We start from the raw sequence: 15765 nt of genomic DNA, 5'->3' as shown, positions 1-15765 counted from the left end.
ATTCCCAACTCTTATCTTCAACCAGAGGTGATTTTGCCCCAGGAAGTGTTTGGCAGTAGTTGGGGACTGCTTTGGGTGTCGCTCAACATCCCCCAGTGCCCAGGACAGGCCTCCCCCCACGACCGAATTATCTGGCCCCAGATGTCAATTGTGTCTCGTTTGAGACACCTTGCCGTAAAGGCATCTGAGCGATTCTGGGAGGTGTTGGTGCCATCGGGTTACTGGCTAACAGATTTAACAGGATAAGGCTCTGTAATCGCCTCTGACATCGGGTGGCCTGGTGCTTGCTGGGCTCACTCATTTTATCCAGTGCACTGAAGCCCTGGCCTTGGCTGGGTCAAAACTGGCCTGAACAGTTAAGGCATTTTTAAAATGTTCCTCCATGGCCTAAACATTTTTATTGGGAAGGAAGACAGATAGCAGGTCATTCCATAGTTCCGTCCCATCAAGCAGTGTTGTACATTTGCTACCACATCAGTTTCAAAACATTTGCTTCTTGAACTCCTTGATGGCAGCTACCTTTGACACACCATCCCCGTCACCTTCCCCCACTGTACCCACCAGGAGCCTGCTCTCGCTGTAGGGTTCATCAATCTTGGGTTTCATATACGGAGAAACATACAGCAAACATTCAAGAGGGCCATCCCCCAATGACAAAATACAGCAGAGGTAAACCCAATAGGAAGAAAAAGAAGAAAGAAAAATATACCCACATTAAAATATTGAAAACAAAAAAATAAATGATTAAGAGATGGAAAACAGTATCAGGTCCAACGTGTATGGGAGGGACCAACTGACAAGGTTTTCAGTGTTCAAGTCCGGCTTATCGTTTTGATCTCCTAAAGTCATTTATTTCTCCAATGTCCTCTGTTTTAGAACCCGCTCATTCCCAGCCCTCCATTATGTAAAGAAGGAGGTCACCGGAGGCGTGTTTCCTATGTAGAGCTCACAAATGTATCTTGGGCTCCCACTGTCACCCATTCCATGGCCTTCTACAAGCCGGCATCTCGAAATCTTGGCTCTGATATCATTTCCTCCTAGTGAAGACAAAGCATCCTCGGCTTCCTTTTGGCTGCTGGTAAAAATGGAGCCGGGTCCGCGGCATTCCATGTAGTGGGTGCTGGCTGCTCACCGTTTGCTCGTCCCCCATCACGGTCTTGTTACATCGGTCATGTGCCCACTCGAAGTCAAAAGGGGCCCTCTATCTAGACAGAAGAAACTTCTGTAAGAGCCATTGGTCTTCATCAGACACCAGCACCCCTGTTTGAGTTAAGGAGCTATGGCCCAGGCCAGGCCCCAGATGAAATGTTCCATCGCACGCCATCATTTCCTGATGACTGCGCTCCCTTTTTAATTGCCGTGAGGAGGCCTGGTGACGTAGTGATTACGAGTCGGGCTGCTTACTGCAAGGTCAGCACTTCCAAACCACCAGCCACTCCGTGGGAGGAAGAGGAGGCTGGCTGCTCCCATAAAGGGGGACAGCCTCAGAAACCCATGGAGCAGTTCTCTTCCGCCCCCTGTGATCACTGTGAGTCAGAATGAACTCCCCTCCCCGGCAGGGAGCTGTCTTGGTGTTTTAATTGTTGTGGCTCAGATGAGGTGATCCACTCGAGCTTTATCTCTTGGTCTGATCTTGGAGGCTTTGCAAAGTGACCAGTCTGGTTTGGGCTTCTGGGTGCCCGGGGTATTTTGGCATCTGCATTTCCCCTGTGTGGTGTCCACCGTGGCTTCTTAGAAACCGTCCAGGGAAAGAACAAAGGAAGCCACGGGAATAAAATCCGATTTACATGAAGGAAGAACCATCCACAAATTCCACGCTGGTTCTGGAGAAAACGTGGACTTTCTATGCATGGGAGAGAAAGCAATGAGTTCAAATGAATTTAATGAGTTTCAGTGAATTAGTACTTGCTCGATAAATCAAGAAGACACGGAAATGTGACCGCTGAATGATCTTTTCCCCTTGAACTGTGATGAGCGTGTTCACTGAAAGTCCCCAGAGCCTCTTAACCTTGAACAATGTCAAGGACATGTGTGACTTGGAATCCTAATTCTGCAGCAGTCTTTCCAGGAGCATATTGGTGCTCTGTGCCTTTCATTGTCAAGGAGGGTAAGACAGAATATTTATATTTGGCCAGTGACTTGGCTTTGACTTGCAAAAAAGGATTTGAAGGCCGCTTCCACCTCAGCTTCTTTGACTTCCCAGGGGGAGAAAGAGTCAAACTCGTCACCTCCCAAGACTGATTCCTATGAGGCAGGGGGCTGACACACCTTTACCCGCCAACATTTTTACCAATTTTGACACTAGCTATCACCCAACACACACACACACACACACACACATACACACACACAATACTCACAGTTATGGAAGTTCTTAGATTACAGTTCAGGATCAGAAATGCTTAGGACACACTTCTTTCTATCAGGACAGCTTCTTAGCCATGTCCCCGAAACACACCTGTCTCTGGCCCTTGACCTCTGCCCTGCTCAGGCAGTGTTACAGGGCTCTCAGCACTGCTAATAATTGCCCAAAGGCCATGCTAGCCCTTCTGAAAGCTTCAGCCTGAAGGCACTTAGCAAACCTGGCTCCTTAGTTATGTACCTGGAGGCTCCCCACTCAGGGAGTACACCTCCATCTGAAAGGCACTCAGCTTTGCTCTCTTTGTTGGCTGGGCAGCCCACCATAGGGTTGCTTGAGTCTGGTTCTTTGTTTGGTTGCTGCCACTCTCCCTCTGCTTCTCTGATGTCACAGCTTTCTGTCCTTGGCTCAAGGAGGTTCAATTTGGGGACCAGAGGATACGCTCCACTCCTGGCTCTTCTTCTGCATGTGTGTGTACATTAAGTGAAGGCTTATAGAGCAGATCCTCAGTTGAGCATTCAGTAGTTCATACACAGTTGGGTTTAGCTCGTGCAGTGCCGTTACCTTGATGTACCATCCCTTGTCCCACCTTCTCAGTGTTTCCGCTCCTCCACCTTTCCTCACCCTCTGAAAACCGCCTTTGGGGAAAGGCTGCCCGTTTGATCTTAAGTGGTGGATGATCCTAACTAACATGGGCCATGTGAGTTCAGCTCTGGACCTGATGGGTGTCTCAGGGTTTTCAGTCTTAAGAGGCCCTATCAGTCTCTCTGATAGTTTTGAGTTCTGGTCCTCATCATCTCCCATTCGATCCAGGATCCCTTTCAGGGCCGTTGGAAGGAGGCAGCAGGCACCATCTCGTTCTTCGGGTGCAGGCTTGAGGTGACTGATGTTTGTGGGGACCCTATATCCATTGGACTGTTTACACGTGCTCTTCTCCGAGAGCACGGGAAGAAACCAGTAGTGGTACGTTAGATAAGTGCTTCCGGCCTTTGAAGATGCCAGTTAGTACCCCCCAAAGCAGCTCATGGACTAATGTGAACTAGGATATGCCAGCTGATTATGGTGTCCCCCGAGACCATGGTTCTGAGCCCCTAGGCCCAGCGACTCGCTCCCTCAGGGTGCTTGGTTATGTCTGAGAAGTGTTCGTAACCTTGCCCCCTGCCTGCCCCACCCCATTCATGGATAGATTGGCAGCCAAGGTAAAGACACACAGACAAACATCCTCTGCCAAACCTTTTATATTTGTGCCTGTGTTTCCACTCCCCCTCCGCACCTGCCCAGCCTGCATGTCTGCCTGTCCAAGGCTCTTTTCGTAGATCAACACTAGTGTGTGTTGTAAATACCAGCATTCGCCTCTGTTGCCTGTGACTCTTTTGTTTTGTTTTTTGCCTATGACTCTTGCAAACCTCCCAGTGGCTTTCCCTGTCTTCGTCCTTTTTTCCCTGACCCCCCTCTGTATTGCCTCTCCCTTCTCCCAAGTTAACAGTTGTCTACCCCCTTCCCCGCCCTCCTTTCTGCTCTCAGTCTGAGTAACCCTCAAAGAATATTTGCCCCTATTTTTCCATTGATGATCTTTATCATGCTAGGTTTGACCCTTAGGTCTTGGGTCCATCTTGAATTTGTTTCTGTATGTGATGTGAGCTATTGATCCTGCTTCCTTCCCCAACTGCATGTCCCGTTCTGCCAGCACTGTTTGTTTCACAGACCATGTCTTCCTTGAGTAAGTGTTGGCGCTGGGTCAGAAATCATTTGTCTGTAGGCGGGTTCTCTATTGGTCCTCAATTCGGTTCCAAGGGTCTGTGTGGCTATTGTTGTCCCAGGCTGTTTTGACTACCGTGGCTATGCAGTACATTCTGAGATGAGGAAGTCAGAGGCTTTTTTTTGTTGTTGTTGTTCTTCTTCAGTAGTGCATTGCTTACCCTGGGTCTCTTCCCTTTCCAGATAGAGTAGGTGATGTGTTTTCCTGTCTTTAAAAAATAATGTTGGAATCTGGATCGCGATGACATGGTATCAGTGGATTGTTTTGGGTGGTGTTGATATTTTCACCATGTTGGGTTTTTCCATCCTTGAGCAAGACTCTCTTCTTCCATTCTGTAGGCCTTTGGGTGTTTGTAGTAGTATTTTGTAGTTTTCTTGGTTCACATCTTTTCTTTTTCTGGTTAGATTTATTCTGGAGTACTTCCTATTCAGGTGGCTACTGTGAATGGCCTTGTTTGCCTGGATTTCTTTCAGAGCTCTGGTACCATAAAGGCACGGGGCTGATTGGGGGATGTGGATCGTGTCCTGAATGAACCAGTTCCAACTATCTTCTTGCCTGGGTTTGGGGATTTTCTAGAGGAAGAGGATCCTATCATCTGTGAATACAGAGAGTTACTTCTTTTTTGCCAATTTAGATACTTCTCATTTCTCGTTCTTCGTGGGTCTTTCTGAGACTCCCAGCACAATACTGGATAATCAGAAAAACCTCACCGCAACCCAGTCAATTCCAACTCAGAGTGACCCCATGGGGCCAAGTAGAACTGCCCCTGTGGGTATCTGGAACTATACATCTTTCTAGGAGCAGAAAGCTTCATCTGTCTGCCACAGTGCAGCTAGTGGATTCGAACTGCTGACCTTGCAGTTAGCAGCACCACATAGAACCCACTCTGGCCACCTTAGCTCCCAGGATTGGACAGGAACAGTACTAAGGTTATCCTTGTCTGGTTCCCGTTCCCCAGGGGGATGCTTGTAGTGTCTTCATTGGGGTAATGTGAGCCTGTGGGTTGTGCCTCTGCCCTTTATTATGGTGAGGAACCAGCTTTGCTTCCTGTTACATTGCATTTGATCACGAGTGGGTGTTGGATTTTATCATGTCCTTTGTGTGTGTGTGTGTGTGTGTGTGTGTGTGTTTATCTATGTAACCATGTGTTTTTCATCTGCAGCTTTCTTGATAATTCTATTCAGTGTAAGAGTCAAAATATCATCTTTGAGTTCTTTATTGCATAGTTTCCCTGCCTTTCCCGAGAAAGGTCTGGCTCTGAGTATCCCTCAGTAGTTTGAGCCACTCTAGCTTGTTTCTTTGTTTGAGCTGACCTGACCTCTTGTCTTGGAGACATTGTGCTGGTGATGTATTTGAATGGGATGATTGTCTGTGGATGAGACCTCAGCCCCTTACCGCTCATCGCCCAGGAACATGAATGTGTGCACCATTATCTGATTGCTGGGCACAGTGTGGGGCGAGTTTGGCTGGTGTTTCCAGCCATCTGTTGATGATCAGCTGGTACCAGTGCAGGAAGTGGAGATACATCTATAGAACTGTTATCAGGGCGATACAACTGGACTGATGGTTTCTTGGGGGGATGGCAGGAGAGGTTGGGGGGAAATGAGGAGCTAATAACAATGGTTACAAGATGGAAGGAAATGTTCTAAAACCGATTGTGGTAATGGTTGTACAACTCTCTTTAATGACTGAGCCATTGAGTTGTGTGACATGTGGATTAGATGCCAGTAAAGCTTTTTAAAAGGGGGGGGAGTGGGCCTCACCCAGGTGTAGCTGCTGGAGGTATAGATGGGCTGACTCAGGTGGGCACGATAGCTGTCTGTTGCTGGGTGAGACAAACTCACTGCCATCGCTTTGATACCGACTTAGGGCGACCCTGTAGGGCAGGTAGAATTGCCCTGTGAGTTTCAGAGTCTATAACTCTTTATGGGAATAGAAACTCCTTCCTTCTCCTGAGGAGTGGCTAGTGGTTTCAAACCACCCGCCTTTTTGATCAGTAGCTCGATGCATAACCACTACATCACCAGGGCTCCCTTTGAGTGGAACAAGAAGGGGGAAAACACGCATACAAAACATACAACAGCCAAAAAAGAAATATGCAAAAACAAGAAAGGGGGAAGCCAACAGCAGCAAGAAAAAGTTTAATAACCGAAAAAGCAGAATGGAAAGAAAAGTGAAAACAAGGGAGAGAAAAAGGAAAACAATAAAAAATAAAATAAAAGAGGCCAACAGAGGGAGGGGCAAGAGAAAATAACAAAAGATGAAATAAAGGGAATAGATAGAAGACAAATAAGAGGGGGGAAAGGCAGAGAAAGAAAGGATAAAAAACAAGGTAGTGGGGGGTGCATACCAAAAGCAAAGGAAAGAGAAACCATAGAGGCAGGACACTCTAAGGCAGTGGTTCTCAACCTTCCTCATACTGCGGCCCTTTCATACAGGTCCTCATGTGGTGACCCCCAACCATAAAGTTATTTCCCTTGCTACTTCATCACTGTCGTTTTGCTACTCTTAAATTGGGCGACTCCTGTGAAGGGTCGTTTGAGCCCCCCCAAGGGGGTCGCGACCCACAGGTTGAGAACGGCTGCTCTAAGGCGCTCGCGGAGTAGGTGCGAAGGAGTGGTTGTCTGGAGCCAGGACACCTGAAGTAGAAGTGATCCTTGAGGTCAGGTGCTTGTTTCTGGGAGGAATTGTTTCAGGTCCATTGGGCAGCTGATTACAGAGTTTCTGCCTGTCCAGGATGGCTCAGAACCAAACATGGTGTGTGGTGCGGGCCTGATGACAGAATCATGCGCCTCCAGGGGCCCGTGATACTGCCAGCCCCAGGTCCCTGAGGCTGTGACCTCAGGTGGAACAGGGGCTAGTCAGGGAGAGATGTCACGGGCCGCTGGGTGGGTGGTGGTGGGGCCTGGCCACGAGGAGGGTTTCGGGCACAAAGGAGGCCCCACTTTTCTCATCACCAGCCACCAGGCAGCTAGGCCTCTGTCTGGACGGAATGCTGCTTGCAAAAGTCAGGATGGCCGCGCCCCCAGACTAGTCTCTCCTGCAGCTTTTGGTCAGCTGCTGCTGTGGTCGGCGTCCAGTCCACTTCTCATCCGTTCCTCTGAACCTCCAGGATCCGGAGTACCAGCTGTCTCTGTTTCCCTTGGTCTCTCCTGGCTTTGTTGTAGAGCAGCGGTTCTCAACCTGAGGGTCGTGACCCCTTTGGGGGTCGAACAGCCCTTTCACAGGGGTTGCCCGATTCATAACAGTAGCAAAAAGACAGGGATGACGTAGTAAGGAAAATAATGTTATGGTTGGGGGTCACCACCACATGAGGAACCGTATGGAAGGGTCACAGCATGAGGAAGGTGGAGAATCGCTGTTGTCGAGGGTCTATGGAATTGTTTGCCTGGTCCATGCAATCTCACCGGGAGTCCTCACCCTCTTCTTTCTTTTTTTAAGTCATTTTATTGGGGGCTCTTACAGCAATCCACACATTCATATATTGTGTGATGATGTAAGAGATGAAAATAATAATTTTTAATAACTTATCAAGGGTTCATGAGTGAGGGAGGGCCGGGGAGAGGGGGGAAATGAGGAGCTGATATCAAGGGCTCAAGTAGAAAGAAAATGCTTTGAAAATGATGATGGCAGCATATGCACAAATGTGCTTGACACAATGGTGAATGTATAGCTTGTGAGGGGAGTTTTAAGAGCCCCAATAAAAATATTTAATTATTTTAAAAAAACAACAAAGACTGGCTAGAAGAGCCCTATCAAATAGTTCATGTAGTATCCTAAATACTGCATCTCAATTAATACTGCATCGTAGGTACTGCTGGTCACTGTAGACCATTTCCCAGCCGTCCTAAAGGATGCAAGTGGAAGCCCTTACCTGCATGGCCCAGTCATCCAATGCTGACCCTGCAGCTTGGTCCTTGGAAGGGCTCACACAGGGTGATGTCACGGGCATTGTCCTATCCAGCAGCACCCTGTCATCAGAAGGGTCTCACACTTGGTTTAATGCTGTGCTGTTGATGTCTTGAAATTCTTGTTTTTTAATAAGGGGCTCTGCATTTCCCCCTCCCCTGGGCCCGCTCCTGGGCCAAGAAGTTGATACTCGATAACTTTTACATAGCAGCAAATAGTTTTACCCATATGGTATTTAGCTAGCCCCCTAACTAGCAGGCCCACCACACACAGGAGCAGGAGCAGCTACCAGTCACTGCTGCTGTCCGTGGACTCCTCTTATTAGCCGGTGAATCGGCTCCTTTCACATGTCACCTAGTTTTTCTACAAGAAACCCCAACCGTTTCTATCATGCCAGCAATAAAACATCTGTTGCCCTTTGTGATCGCCTGCCAGTCTCTTTCTGCCTCCCCCACCTGTGTTTCTTCCATTGCTGGGGCAGCGCTCCGGAAGCTGGACCACTGGCAGCTCGAAGTTTCAGAAATAGAGCACAAAAGGAATGCAGTCTGTCCAGAAGCAGAGGAGAAGCCAGTGGGCGGGCCAGCCCCGGCCTGGGTAATAGCCGGCACTCTTAAAAGTTGGCCGGTGATGAGACTGAGTGGCTGAGCAGAGGCATTTAATGAAGTGCTTCTCCGCCCATCAGCTCCACTGTCCTTAATGCTCAGTGGGGCCTTCAGGTTGGTTGCTGCTGAGGGTGAAGCTGTTTGTTTGGTGACGTCACTTAGCCAGAGCCGTCCGCTAATCGCCTTCTTGATGGAAGATTAAGTGCACCTTAGACAGGCTAGGGGGAACCCCTGGGACCGGACTTGAACCGCCCCGGCCTGTGGTCCACCAGGTGTGACCACAGGGCACACATTCCAGCCAGTGCTTGCTCACTGGCTGCAGGCCTGCTGCGTGTGAGGTCGAGTAACCAAGAGGACACTGGAGCCTTCTCAGAGTGCTCCCCCTCTGTCGCCCTTTAGGGAGCCAGGCTAATGCATATCTCTTCCCACCTGCTGTGTGAGCCATCTGTGGGCACAGTTGCCGGGGGCCAGGCAGACAGAGCGGAGGGTGCACACGTGCATGCTGTGTGTATTTTGAGGCGGCCCCCTAAGAGGTGGCAGGTGAAGTGCGCCCTGCATGCTGGGACCATTCTGAGCACGTGGCATGCCCGTGCCATGCCGTCTCTACCCCACAGTGAGATGTTGCAGGTGCTGGTGTCCCCGGGTCTTGCGTGGCAGACGTGGGCCCTGAGGCACTCAAAACTCAAACTCGTGACTTCTTGTGCCCCCTGCAGGCAGAATGCCTCATCTGTGCTCCTTTCTCCAGCAGTTGGGTTTGAACCTTGGACCTGGTGGTTAACAGCCCAGTGTACCCCACTACACCCCCCGGGCTTCCCTGAAAAAGCTGGAAGTGGGGCTCTGGTTGTTGGCCTCTTGTGCTGCCTCCTGTAGGCAGAATGGTAAAGAGGGCACCAAGCAGGACGCGTGGATGGACGTTACACCCGCAGACGGAAGGAGATCGGCAAAAATAGTCCTTTCTTCTTTTGGAACAGATTGTAGTGAAACCACCGTGGCTGAAGAGACACGCACCTTCAGCATTGAAAGGGAATCCAGTCTGGCTCCAAAGACTTGTGCTCCCTGAACTGATGCCATTCATTGAGGAACCTGAAGCCTATTAACCACAGTGAACTTTGAGCACATCCAACCCTGTCGTGCGCGTGTTTGATAAACAGAGCTGGCTGGTCTCCGCAGCCACACTTACCATATGACAAGCCTTGGAAAATTCCTTCTTCCAGTTCTATGATTCCACTAATGTGTTGGAGGTCCTCGTCTAGCTCACAGATTCGTTTTCTATAGTACGTAGAAATATCGTAGAAATGGCGGGAGGGCTTCATCTGACTTCTTCCTGCTCGCGTGGCAGAGGTCAGACATGCCTCCATCCTCTACCCTTCCCTACCAGTTCTCCAGCCATGCCTCCCCACGGCACTCGACTTCTGTGATGGGGCTCCGTGATTCATTGCAATGACCACGCAGAATCACAGGCAATACTTAGCACTACGGGGCTTATTAGGGAAGCTAACAGGTTGCAATGCAGGTGAGAAATGCTCAGGTGACAGTTCAGTCAGGACGGTTTCTTCTCTGCTGTGCCTGGGGGAGGGCTCTCCAGCCCTCAGCAGATTGGTCTGCCCTCCATCCCGCTCAGGCAATGTCACAAAGCTCGTGTAGGGCTGCCAATAAATGTGCAGAGGGCATGCCACTCCACCAGGCGGTCAGCTCCAACTCCATGCACCAGCAAATCCAACTCCCTTTACTGAGTGCCTAGAACACCCTGCTGCCACAAATGTTTTGTTTTTAAGGTTTGAACAGAAAGAGTGGTTTATTGAAGGGGCGATACTTTGGAAAAGAAGTCCAAAGGGGCCAGAGCTAGTCTGAAAGGGGAGCAGCACGCCGTTTCACTTACTCTGCGGGCCGACAGGTCCATTGCCCTGTCTTCTGTTCTGGCTTCTGGTTCCGCTGTTGCTGCTCCTCTGCCATCTGAACTGCCTTGTGGGTCAGGAGCATTCAATGTGCAGGTATCTCTGAAGTCCAAAGGACACACTCCCCTGCTGGGTCTTCTCTCTGGACGGTAGTGAGATCTCTACTTCCTGCTTCTGATAGGGCTCATTGCACACCCAGCCGGATGGCCTGCACTCAACAGCTGAGTGATTTAATCCAATCAGCATCTTCCTGGGCCCTTTTCCCCAGACCCAGCAGGTGCGAGCAACAGAGGCTGTGGCTAGAGGTGCCGTGTAGGGTGCAGGTAATTTACTGCATCACCAACCTGCACACAGGACTTATTTTGCATCTTTCTTGAGCTATAATTCATCTAATACAAAATGCAGCTATTTAAACCAGCTCTTCAGAGCCAACTCAACAGCAACCTTTAAAAAAAAAGCAATCATTTTACAACATTCATAGATAATGACTTTCACCATTATCAAATTCCAGGACAGATGACACCCCAACCCACTAGCAGTCATTCCCCCATCCCTCTGCCCTAAGCGCTCAGCCCTGAGAGAATCATAGATTGCTTTCAGTTTCTATAGAACTCCAGGCTCGCTGCCATTGGGTGCATTCAAACTCATAATTACCCGATAGGGCTCATAACAGCCCCCGTGGGTTTCTGAGACTATTTCTGTAGGAGCTAGAAACAAGGAATGGTCCATTGCTGTGGTGAGATAAGAGCCCTGGTGGTGCAGTGGATGCCAGTTGAGCTGTGATCCACAAGGTCTGCTGTTTGAAACCACCCTGGAAGAAAGACGAGGCTTTCTACTGTCAAGAGTTGCAGTTTCAGAAACCCACAGGAAGAGTTCTACCTGGTCTTTAGGGTGGCCATGTCAGACTCTCTGGCCACAGCATTGATGTCCCTGCCCTGCACAATGACCCTGATAGAATTTATTATAAAACAGGGAGATGGTGCAGCTGCATGACTGTCCTTGATTCCCTGCTCTCCTGCCTCTCCTCTGTCCCTGCAGCCCCGGGAGCAGCTCCCTGGGCCTCTTTGGGGACTGCAGTTAGTCCTGGACAACAGCTAGCATCGCAAATCAAGACCAAGCACCTCGGCTAAGAAGTATGAAGGCAGTGAACACGTTTCTGGCCCAGACAGCCCCACAGCCCCGGGGTGTCCCCTTAGCCTTAGCCCTCTAAGAAGGAGGTGACCAGTCCCGCAGGTAGAGCTCATGGCAGTGATTGCTGTTGGCCCTGGCAAGCTTGAGCAGATGAGGGAGGACAGAGAAAAGCCAACAGTGTGTGTCTACTCTAGCCTGATGAGAGACAGACAGATGGACTGCTTGGCAGGTGATGCCCACTGTCCGTAGGACTTCAGATGCTGGGCGATGTAGGCGTTGCTGCAGGGCACCTGGGACTCAATTCCCCTTCATGAGAAGGGATGCTTTGGTGGGCGGTAGAAAATGTATTTCTACTCTGACCCGAATTTTCTTCTGTACTTTCCGTTTTGGGTGAAGTCCTGCACTTCCCATTCAACACTTACGTGCTGATCAGTGCTCGGTGGTTGGGGAACCCCCCAGGCTGCGCATTATTGGGTGGTAATGGCACATCACGAACCTCGGAACCTTGTTCAGGTGGAAATGAGAACTTAGTCTTCCTGTTAGTGATCCGATCCGAGGTCTGTAGCTCAGGATTACTCATTAGGTAGTTATCTTCGTAGAAAAAGGAACTTGGTGACCAGAAACTTTATTTATAGCCCACATGCAAGCATGCCTTTTTTTTTTTAACTGATTTGCTGCAATTGATGTGTGAATCTTACTTTCTCTTTTATATCTCCCTGCGCTGGATAAGGGGCACTATGGGCAAACTTTGCCTTCATTGCTAACTACTTGGCTGGGCTCAGTGTGAACCCAGATCTCTGAATGGAGGTGGGGGGGCGGGGGGATCCAGTCATCTCATGCCTTAAGTTGGTTCTGTGAGACTGGGGCAGGGTTGTGCCTGACCTACTCTGACCCCACAGGGGAAGGAGGCTAATCACCATCAGCAGTCAGCTCAAGGCTGATTCCCGTGGGGCAGAGGTCAGACAGATGTGCCTCCACCACCCAACCTCCTCAGCCATCTCTGACCCCAGCCAGTACTTGGCTCCTCTGCTGGGCGTACTAGTATGTGCCAGTGGCCACACGGAACTCACGGACAAACTCACAATGATGGAGTTCATTAGCAAAGGTACCACGTTACACCTCGGATGTATACTGTATACTATACAGGATACAGTTCTTCCAGTCAGGAGTGCCTTTTCTCCTTTGTGCCCCAAAGCATGTCTCTCTGGTCATCAGCCACCCAACCCACACAGCCCCTTGGCCTCTGTCCAACCCAGCAGGTATGACAGAGCTCGTCTAGCACTGCTGATAACTTCCCAGAAGACACACCACTCCCTCAGAAGCCTCAATCCAAGATGTGCTTTGCTCTGGGTTGGTAAGCCTCGCTCCAGGGCCTAGGAAGCCTGAAGCTGCCTGTCAGGCTTGTGGGTCTGCTGCTGCTGCTGGCAGTCTTCCCGCCATGTCTGTCTCCTGGGTGATGAGCTTCAGCTCAGGGGCCCTTGGTCTCTGAAGGACGTCCTCCGCTTGTGCCACTCTTTCTCGGTGTAAAGGGATCCTCTGTACCTGTTTCCGAGAATGCTCTTTTTATGCCTCAGAACTCACTGCCAGCGACTTGACTCTGACTCCTAGCGACCATGTAGGACAGGCCATAAGGGCTCCTGTGGGTCTCCACGACTAGAAATCTCTACGGAAGTAGAAACTCTATCATTCTCCCATTGTATACCTAGTGAGATAGCAACACTCACTACTAGAACTGACCAGTTAGAGCAACGGTTCGCAACCTGGGGGTCGCGACCCCTTTGGGGGGTTGAATGATCCTTTCACAGGGGTCACCTGATTCATAACCATACAAAATGACAGTGATGAAGTAACAACGAAAATAATGTTATGGTTGTGGGGGTCACCACGACCTGAGGAACTGTATGAAAGGGTTGTGGCATTAGGAAGGTAGAGAACCACTGAGTTAGAGTTTTGTACACCCTAATTGCTGGTTCCCACCCAATCATTTGACTAGAAGAGCCATAATTCACTGTAATACAATGCTTTAGAGACAAGACAAAAAAACAATGATGTTTTTATGGGGAGCGTGGGGGCTTCAAAGTTTTGGGGGGAAGCTCCATGATCTCCTAATTCCATTTTTCCATGAACTGAGCGTATCCACATTCCATACAGACACAGACATACATCTGCAGAGAGAGCTGCCTCAGTGAGCTGGCACACAGGGTTGTCGAGACTGTGAGCTCCAAGCTCCTCGGGTCAGATGGCATGAGAGCTGGCTGCAGAGGCAACTGAATCTGTGCCGGTGGGCAAGATGGCAGGCCATACGGTGGCTCAAGCTCAAAGACCCAGCCATCAGGTGATGGGCCCGATGCAAGCTCTGGATGCAGGAAAAAGCAGGCGAGATGTGCCGGAGCTTCCACGTAGAGTGGAAGCAGGCCACTACCCCCACCCCCACCCCCACGGAAAGACCTACTGTCTTTGGAGCCTGTTTCTGTGCGTGTGAACTGGAGTGATCTATCGTCTCAGTGGCATTGTGACTGCTCTATTTGCCTTTCCCTGATGACTGTCCACCGGGCTTCCCCAGGAGGCTCCAAGCGGATGGGAGGGAGCCATGCGGGAGCATGTGGACGGTTCTCTGCCCGACGTGGGTGATGTGCTGCTGTGCGTGCGTTTGGCTGCCCTCCCTGCTTGAGAGGATGGCAGAGGAGCAGGGGGGTGGCCCTCTCCACTGTTGAAGTGCCAATGTAGCGGGGTCATGTGGGCAGTTTTGCACTGTCTGTTGGGTGGGACGAGAAAAGTTAGCACTCAGACACACACACACACACACACACACACAAATAAAAGAATAAAGAAGGGGGGACCACCGAGTGGGGGCACGCAGGTCAACAATGGCAAGAGAAAAGAATCACAAAAGATAAAAATCACAAAAAGTGAAAGCAATCCAAGGAAACCCCAACACCAGAGGGGAGACGAGAAAAGAGTCGTGAGGGAGAGAGGACAGAAGCTCCGCAGCAAGGGGTGGAGGGGGAGGGAAGAGGAAAGCTGGGGGCGGAGGAGACGGGGTGGAGGGCTGCACTTTTCTTTTTCTGTGGTAAGGCGCCCTGGCAAGCACAGGGCAAGGGCACGGCCGAGGGAAGGTGTCTGTAGCCGCCCACTGAAGGCAGAGACGTGTTTCCACGCATTTCTTCTGGGACGGACCCAGGCATGTGTGGACCGGCCCCGATAGCGATGCTCTGACTTATCCTCGCCCGCTGTCCCCCAGCACGTTTCCACCGAAATGCCCCTGCTTCCTTTCACAGAACGTGGAGGCTCAGGACCCGAGAGGTCGGACCTTGTTGCATCTCGCTGTGTCCCTGGGACATCTAGAGTCTGTGAGAGTCCTGCTTCGCCATAAAGCAGATGTCACCAAAGAAAACAGCCAGGGATGGACAGGCAAGTGTCCCCTGAGAATAACATCTCGCCTTTCCTTTGAGCTGCCCTCCCGGCAGCAAGGGCCGGCTCCGTCAGAGGAGCCAGCTTTACCGTACGTGTCTTCCTCTCTGGGACATGGCAGGTCTCTCGGGCCCCAGCCCTTGCTGGAAGGTGGCTCCTCGCCTGGGAAGCAGCTCTTGGCATAAGCCCTTACCAGTGTATGTGGGACTAGAGGCTGGTTCCCATAGGGAATGTGACGGCAACGCCAGTGAATCCACACTCAAAATAAAGTCCAAGGCCACTGCCACCCATTGATTCGGACTCCTCTCGACCCTGTCAGGTAGCTCAGTACTGGCCCCTAGGGTTTCTGAGGCTGGCAATCTCTTGTCTGTGGAGCGACTGGCACGTCCAAACTTCTGATTTTGCAGTTAACCGCCCAATGAGTCACCAACGATGCCACTAGGACACCTTGAATTCCGCCTAGAAGTCGCCTAGTCTAGCAAAATCTTGGCTTTGGATTTTGTGCCATTGTGCGTGGGTTGGTAAGCACAAGCCCCAGCAGACTGCCAGGCCGACATGCAACCACATTTGTTAATCAGTGCTCTGGACATGTGGTCAAGGTTCCAGAACAGGTGGCGAGGTCAGAAAGGGCCCTGGCTGGCACCTACAGTCGGTGGTCTGAACGCCTTGGGTGGCCCTGCGGAAGAAAAGCCTGAGGAG

At 50.6% G+C, this 15765-nt stretch overlaps 1 protein-coding gene across 1 annotated transcript in view; it reads left to right on the top strand.

Moving 5' to 3' along the window:
* The window catches only part of ANKRD13A (ankyrin repeat domain 13A), a 38234-nt gene that overhangs the window by 1504 nt on the left and 20965 nt on the right, over window positions 1-15765 (top strand). Inside the window, exon 2 of the mRNA XM_075534917.1 lies at window positions 14934-15066. Coding sequence (XP_075391032.1) covers window positions 14934-15066 — 133 coding nt within the window. The remainder of the gene's footprint in view (window positions 1-14933; window positions 15067-15765) is intronic.

The sequence above is a fragment of the Tenrec ecaudatus genome, chromosome 16 (assembly GCF_050624435.1).
Source record: "Tenrec ecaudatus isolate mTenEca1 chromosome 16, mTenEca1.hap1, whole genome shotgun sequence".
Classification (NCBI taxonomy): Eukaryota; Metazoa; Chordata; class Mammalia; order Afrosoricida; family Tenrecidae; genus Tenrec; species Tenrec ecaudatus.
This window is presented reverse-complemented; position numbering and strand designations above follow the sequence as displayed.